This window comes from Pagrus pagrus, assembly GCF_965226575.1.
Source record: "Pagrus pagrus genome assembly, chromosome: 21".
NCBI lineage: Eukaryota > Metazoa > Chordata > Actinopteri > Spariformes > Sparidae > Pagrus > Pagrus pagrus.
This window is the reverse complement of record NC_140208.1, coordinates 15366973-15375302: the sequence shown is the minus strand read 5'-3', so window position 1 is coordinate 15375302 and position 8330 is coordinate 15366973. Positions and strand designations below refer to the sequence as shown.

Below are 8330 nucleotides of genomic sequence, written 5' to 3'. Positions count from 1 at the left end.
AGAAATAGCTTTATTTCAGCATAGATAAAACAACAGGAAAGAAGTTCTCTCTTAAGGTGCATTTTCACTACAAATTAAGCTAATTAACTAATTAAACAGTGCTTTTACATCTAAATACTAAACTAAAAAACTATGCAATGTGCAATACCGTTTCTTAAGTGCAAACATATAACAGAACAAGATGTTAGTAAGGCAAATACATTTAACAAAAAAAATAACAAATCCGGAGACTATTCTCCATCTCTATACGAATAACGCTACATGATTTGATATGATGATACAACATAAGCAAAATAGTATTCCTGGGAAAGAGTGAAAGTGCTCGCCCTTTTCCCATCACTGAAAGCAGATTTTCATGGATCAAGCACTCAATCTCCTTATGTGTGTACGAAAAGGCATAGAAAAGCTTCTTTTCTTTTTTTTTTTGAGAAATAGATGTGTTCATGTGAACAGGTCCTTAGTCTTCTTCTTTTCTTCCACGATCTCATATCCCTCATCCTTCCCCATTAATTCATATCACTGTCCTCCTGCTGCCCCCTCTGCTCCCAGGGTGTGATATACTCCCTCCTTCATTCCCTCTTTCTTCAGTGCTTCATATGCCCCTGCTCCTTCTGCTGCCCCCTCCCCTCCCAGGGTGTTGTACACTCCCTCCTTCATTCCCTCTTTCCTCAGTGCTTCATATCCCCCTGCTCCTTCACTTGCCCCTTCCCCTCCCAGGGTCTGATATTCTCCCCCCTTCATTCCCTCTTTCTTCAGTGCTTCATATCCCCCTGCTCCTCCTGCTGCCCCCTCCTCTCCCAGGGTGTTGTACACTCCCTCCTTCATTCCCTCTTTCTTCAGTGCTTCATATCCCCCTGCTCCTCCTGCTGCCCCCTCCTCTCCCAGGGTGTGGTATACCCCCTCTTTCATGCCCTCTTTCTTCAGCGGTTCATATTCACCCTTCCTCTCTCCACCCGTTGCTTCCGGGTGAAGGGTGTCGTACTCGCCACCCCTTTGGGCCCCATGTAGCTCCTCGTATTTGTCATCACCTTTGTCTCGTGTCCTCAGCGCCACATCCTCGTATATTGGTCCTGAAGGACAAAAATGAGTGCTATGAATTGCCTTCAGTGTGCTTACGGACAGTGAAAAAAGTAGTAGTTACTCACCTGTGGCATTTCTCTTCTTGTGCCAAACATAAGCTGCAAGTGCAATGACTGCACCTAGAATCACCAGCATGACGACCAAAACTATTACAATGCTTTTGATGGGAGGTTTATCTGAAACAGAGAGGAAACATAATCCCTGTGACCATGTGATATGTAGTTTATATTAACTGAATTCATTTTAGCAACTTTAGGCAGTTTATTATTGAGGTCTGGCCATTAGCACTTCGATACATGAATTTTCAAAGCAACATTTGACATCTAACAGAGCTCCAACAGACCAAATAATATGTAGCCAAATTGAAAACACAAAAGTGAGGAAGCAGATGCAGTCTGATGTCCGATGACTTTTATTGTCCAGGATGGGTGAAGATCCAAATACCACTGGATCCTACAATTCCCGGAATGCAACTCTTAAGTGTTATTTGTTAGACCCTGTCTTTCAAACCCCATTTCCCCTTGTCTGTAAGAAATTGTGACTCAAACAGTGTGTCCAGGTGCCAGATGCATAAAACTGTGTAGAGTCACAAGTAAAACAGTGTGCACTAACAAAGATGGAAATTTGTAAACGCATTCTTTTCGTTAGATCAATAAAGATGTTCGTATGCTTGATTCTGTTTTATAAATCACTGTCAATAGTGTGCATGTGCGCGTATGCACAAGCTTCATTCCATTCCCATCGTCCATAAACGGATGTAGAAATGGCCTGAAACAATTATTTGCATATTGATACTTATGCCCATTCCACACTCATTTGACCTGAAGAAAAGCAAAGAAGAAAAAGTACAAATGATTGTGTTTCATCAGTCATCAGTTTCAACAATATCAAAGTCCATTAGCAGGAACTTACAAACATAACTGTTGCTGAGAAAAGACATCCCTGTCTTCCACATAGCTCTGCAGGCATAAGTACCGCTCTTCGTTGGCATAATGAACCCTGCGCTGGAATCTGTATGGTGTGATGGCTGACCATAATCATCGTTGTTGTACCAACGATAGGAAGAATCACTGGGACACTGTGGACAAGAACACGACAAGCCAGCATTTCCAGAAAGAAACGTCTTCATAGAAGCCACTGAAAAAGGACAAATGAGGAGACTTTGAAATGTGTCTGCTGGAAAGAAGAATGCATGTGTAAAGCATACAGTATCACACAAAAGAGGGCACTAAACATCAGCAGTCACTGCAGTCAAAGTTTTGGATATGCATACCTTGGACAAACACGTCTTGATTATCAGAGGCCAAATGGTACGGGGGCCCTCCAGTGCTATCCTTGTATTTGAAGATGGCATCACACTTATATCTTCCCTTTGCAGATTCTGTCACATTTAGGATAGTATAAGTAGGATCGGCACTTTCCTGAATTATTATATCATCTTTGTAGAAAGTTGCGTGGGTGATCCGATTTGTGCCCCAAGCAAGGCACCTCAGAGTCAGACTATCCCCAGCTACAGCAGGCAGATGATTCATTTCCAGCAATACCTCCTTGTCTGAAAGAAGATGAAGATTGTATTTGTTTTATCTCCATAATTTAAATGAATAAAAATAAAAACAGCTGGTGAACGTAGTGGAGCATTTAACAGCTAAAGAGCCAGATATTTCCCTCAGGAGTTGGCGGAGAACAAAAACGGAGCTGGAAGTAGGGCTGGGCGATATGGCCTTAAAATGATATTGCCATGTTTTTAGGCTATATGACAATACACAATATGTATTTATATTTTTTATTTATATATTTTGAAATCTCCTCAAAACATCAAAACAATATTTTTGAACAAATACCTTGATATTGATATCTCATCATTATTGAAAGGGTGACTATTGGTACTTTCACAAAATATAAACATATATTAATCACAGAAAAGAAGCATAAAGATAAGAGCAGGCCTACCTGAGGTCCAGACTGTGATTTGGTTACTTCTAAGTTTTCGAGCACGGTCAGTACACCAGAAAATGGTCTCAGGAACTTCCAGCTTCTTGGGTTGAAAGTCCAGGCTCACAGTGTCAGGCTTCGTCCTCAACAAAATCTTCCTTGGCTGCTCTCCCCTGTAGACCCAGCAATCCCCCAGACCGTCGTCGTTGTAGATCTGCAGGATAACTGAACTTCCATTCTTCATCACTGGGTGGCCTGTCTTGATGGTGAGTGAGGCTCTGGGAATGTAATCTGAATGGTAAAAAGATAAATGTTCTATTATTTGTATGTAGTGTATTTCCTTTTACACTTTTGGGAGTTTAAACTCCAATATACTCATGTTAATGTGGTACACTTACCATGTACTTTGATTTCGCGCGGGGCACTTCTCTGCCCGTTGCTCTCACACACATAAAGGCCGTTGTGGCTGGGGGCAGCAGATGCTACCCTCCAGGTTTTTTTCATCACCGTTTGCACCTCGTCGTTGACATACCATTTCACTGTGCTCCCACTTGTAATGTTGTCACAGCTCAGATAAAATAAGTCCCCAGAGAAAATCTCACTTAATTCAGGTGACATAGAAACTAAGGAGGCAGGAGACAAAGGAAAAGAAGACAAACAGTCATAAAGCTCTTATGTAGACATTCTGACACCTGGTACAATTTATGTCATCGCATAAACTACAAAAGGCTTTTGTAACTTAGTACGTTTACTCAAGTACTGTACTAAAATATAAATTTGAGTTACTTTTTCTTTCAACTTCATACTTGTACTCCACTACATTTGTCAGCTTTAGTTACTATTTACTTTTCATAATACATTTTGCAGAATTCCTTTACAGTGAAAACCACGTATCTCCAAACTTGGTAATGTTGAATTTTTCTGATGAACTGATGGTTGGTGTGTTCTTTTATGAGTTGTGAAAGTCATACTTCTTGAGCTAAATTAAAGCTCCTATTTGTAGGAGAGTTGATTTTTGAGTCTCATTTCCAACTTGTGAAATGCTAACACTTGGGGATCACAAGTGTGAACACATCAGTATTTGACAGGTGGAAATGAGACTCAAAAATCAACCAATTTACAAAGTTAAGATTAACGGGTCACAAAGCTGAAACAGGCCGTTTTATGATTACTTTGAAGACAGTGATGCTACAAACATAAGATGATTTTATGAATATGATGCATTTCTATAGATTAAACTACCCAACATTATTTAAAGCAGTTAAATTCACAACCACAAACAACTACAGCAGTAAAATGCATATTTACTGCAGTAATAATTATCCCAAAACTTCATATATAATAATAAAACATTGACAAGGACCATTTTACTGCACAATGGGTACTTTTACTTTTGATGCTTAAAATGTTGCTTAGAATACATACATTTACTTCAGTAAGTATTGCAGTAAGTATTTTCATAGTGTTGTATTAGTACTTTTAATTAAGTAAGGGTACTTCTTCCCCCACTGCTGACAACTTAAATTTGGAAGATGGAGGGCTGACTGCTTTTGCAAACTTTTTAGCACTTATTACCTTGTGGTATTTGCTGACATCTCACCAGGAGCACGGACACTGAAACAAAATTTTAAAAATGTTATTCTTCAATAAACAAACAGTCTTTCATGACACAGTCTACATTAGTCTGTGCCAGATCAGGTCGAATATCAAAATGGTGATTCGCAAAATCTACTTCTTTTTGTGAAACATCACACATCTGTGAAAACATATTGAACTTTTAATTGTAGTTTAGAAATTAAATAATTGATATATTCAAAAATATAAGTTTGGTCTCAAACAGTGTACCCAGAGCTGTATTTTTAGTTAATGAAGTTAAATTGTCTGTAGGTGGTGCTATTTCATTTTGTCTCTTCAGCCACAGGGCCTAGTACTGCTCATGGAAGCTATACAGTTGTTTTTATTCAACCTGAAATTGACAGCATAATTACATTGCTTTACTGTCCCTTGATGCTTCTATACAAAAGAACTCATAATAAGTAAAAAAATAATAGTTTATGTGGTGCACCTGAAGTAAAATTGAATAGAATAAGAATAAGTGATCACTAATAGAAAAAAGTTCACCACTTCCTCTTCTTTTCTAGTCTTTTGCCAAATAATGGTTTTCTAATGTTCCCCATATTTTTTTTTCTTTATTTCTGCCTATAATTTGTTTTACTGCGTATCAATATACTGTAGAATCATAAAACACTGACTGTTATTTGTTTGGAAGCTCAAGGATGGTCTCTGTATATCTATGGTGTACGACTGACTTTAGACATTAGTCTGAACATTACATATCTTTTTAAAGTTTTAAATCATATCAGATCCGTAGCATTTTGATTTATTACTGGATTAAGGAATTAATCAGAATGTTTGCACAGGGTTTTAAGCCCACTATATCGTCTTTTATTCCATTGAACCAAAGTTACATGATAACACCAAATATTAATTATGTTTGAAATAGTCAATTGAAACATTATTCATACAGTATGTATTATATTCCACATCACTTTTGTTTGTTTTGGATATGTTCGGCTATAAAAGTCTTTTCCTGCTTTGTGCGTGTGTATATCTGCGGACAGTATGCGTTTCCAAAATTAATTGTTTTACAATTCACTTTATAATGCAGGAAATTCTATGTATACATACAAATACACATACACATATACATACACATATACAAATACATATAACTGGCACAAAAAAATAATATAATAATGTTATAAGATAAATATCTGAGCTCTTTTTCAGTAATTATTTATTTTTTTAAAAATCTATAAATTTATTAGCGTTTGAAAGACTATGCACATTTATAAAAGTGCAGAGAACATTTTAAAAACATTAAATGTCTCATTTGCATGCCAATTTTTTTTCTGGCATGTATTTATCTTTTTCAGAGGTACTGAATTTCTTTAATTTTAGTTGCGCCTGTTTGAATGTCTGTGTGCATGTTTGTTAATTACAATTTTAAACAAAATGTCTGCAAAGACTCTTTCAACAACTCTAATATTTTATTATTTTATTTATATATTTTTTTCAGTTTGGATATTCAACATTTTCCCTAATACAGATGCAATATATGATTATATTTTTTAAATCATAGATGCATTTTAAATATAAATAAATAAATAATAATAATTTAACAATAAACAATACAACAATAAATAATTTAACTGAATTGTTAGCGTAAGCATCCAGAGAATAATACAGTAAATACAGTATACTTGCAGTATACAAAAGCCATTGTCTCCATGTATGGGCATCTGTGTATGCACACATAATGAACTTTTAATTGTTTAACAATATAAAAAGTTAATTGAAATTTTTGCTTTAATTTTTAATTCATTAGAATGACAATTTTCAGCCAATCGGCAGACATGATCTTGACTTGCACAATCACACAGCTTCATGAAAACATTCAGCTTAATGTACTAATGTTTTGATTTAGGATGAAAAGGTTAAGCCGGGACATTTTCCACCACCTGCAAGAAAAATTACGAATTCATTGTATTTAAAATTATGTCTTTTTTTTAGATTCATATTTATTTTATTTATGATACATATGTTTAAATTGTCTTACATTCAAATCATAATGTATTAGTTTTCTGACTGTTTTTTATTTATTTTATTTTATTTTTTTCTACATTTACTCGTGCCCTGCTCCTCTGATCTGATCTGCTGTCCATGATAGATGAGGTCAGAGGCCTTATCACACCTCAGTGATTTCTATGTAAAAAAAAAATGTAACGTATTGGTTAAAACATTAAATGCAATTCAATACAGAAAATTCAGCTAATTATTAGAACATTTTAGTATATTTTTAAAAAATTGCATTGTTTGATTAATTGCATCTATCTCCAAGCAGCAGTGAGTCCACCCAAGCCCTCACCCTTAGTTTCCATTATACACACAACAAAATGTGATGTTATATAAATACATAAAACATCTGTGTAAGATCTCTCTTAAATCTCAATATATTTCTGCTAAAAACCACGACATAAATATTATAATACCAACAAAAATGAAAAGCTTACAATACTAAAACCACCTTTAACCCCAGCAGCAATCCTGGTTCATGTTTCTTTGGATCTATCTTACCTGCCAGGAGCAGCAGATGATTTCCACCCCTCATTGCTTGGCCAGTGTCACACATGCAAGAGAAACAACCCTATGAGAAGTGCCAAGAACTGACCAGGCTAACAGAGTGACTGTTTCGATTATTCAGTCATGTTGAGGAAGTTGAATGGGGAAGGGGGGGGGGGGGAGGGGTGGTGTTCTTCCTAGAAGCTGACCAAAAGTCATCTTGTACAAGGAGACAAATGCATGCAAGCTCATTAATAAGAAAGAAAGAGATGACAGTGAATTCAAAGTAAATACATATACCATAATGACAAAAATGACAAAAGGGAGAAACTGAAAGTAGTGTTGTAGGGAATGTATACAACAAGTCGAAACCCTCAGAAAGACGACACAGAGGCAAGGTTTGTAGAAAGTGGGCTCTGTTTATTCCTGGACTGACCTGACATTTATATCCCTCGAAATCTGTTTGCACATTCACACTTGTGAATGTAGTGATGATGTAGTGTAATGTAGTGATGACTTGGACCATCACCAAAATGTCAAGGTGACGTCTCATTGTTCCAGGTCTTTCCTGATACTTTTTGTCATTTCCAGTGATTCCTGAGTCTTGTGTGAGGGAGTGCGTGTATGCTCGTGCATGTGTGTGTGTGTGTCATCCTGGTTGACTTGATTCTACGTGCTGGTTCGGAATGTCAACTTCCTGTCTTGTATTGTTTTGGAAAGTTTTGGCAGTGCTATGTGGTTATGTGTGTGTGTGCTTATTAGGTGTGGTGTCATTCGTATTTCCTAGTCTGCTGTTTATCTCAGACCCCAAAGCAGAATAACACATTCATTCAAATGTCAATACTGGTCACCTAGTCAGGCCAGATTTCTCAATAGCAGATGCTTCAGAAAGCTTTTAACCTTTACAGGCAGTTGATAAGTTCTTTATAACAATTATAAATGTTATATGAATCCTATAAATAATTTTAATAATAATGGTAATTTGTAAGATCAAGGAAGTTCGTCAGAGCTTAAGCTGAACCTCATACTCCTTTTACAAGAGCCCCTTACACATCAAAATTAGTGGTGTGTTCAAGTGTTCACTGGCATAATATAAGAAAAACTATTCTCAGGCATCTAAGAATAAATTATTAAGTTTACACCTGACCTTTATAATTTACATCTCGCAGCTCACCTATTTGTTTAATTTATGTGAC

At 36.4% G+C, this 8330-nt stretch overlaps 1 protein-coding gene across 1 annotated transcript; it reads right to left on the bottom strand.

Annotated features, from left to right (window-relative positions):
* Positions 1-516: 516 nt before the first annotated feature.
* LOC311250212 (uncharacterized protein) lies at positions 517-7239 on the bottom strand (the record flags this gene model as incomplete). Its single annotated transcript, XM_084341788.1, has 8 exons — positions 7150-7239; positions 4588-4626; positions 3411-3635; positions 3031-3303; positions 2354-2632; positions 1993-2217; positions 1146-1256; positions 517-1070 (listed from the first exon to the last, which is right to left on the bottom strand). Exons 1-8 carry the CDS (start codon positions 7202-7204, stop codon positions 517-519), a joined length of 1761 nt encoding a protein of 586 aa, XP_084197914.1. The 5' UTR covers positions 7205-7239.
* Positions 7240-8330: the final 1091 nt, after the last annotated feature.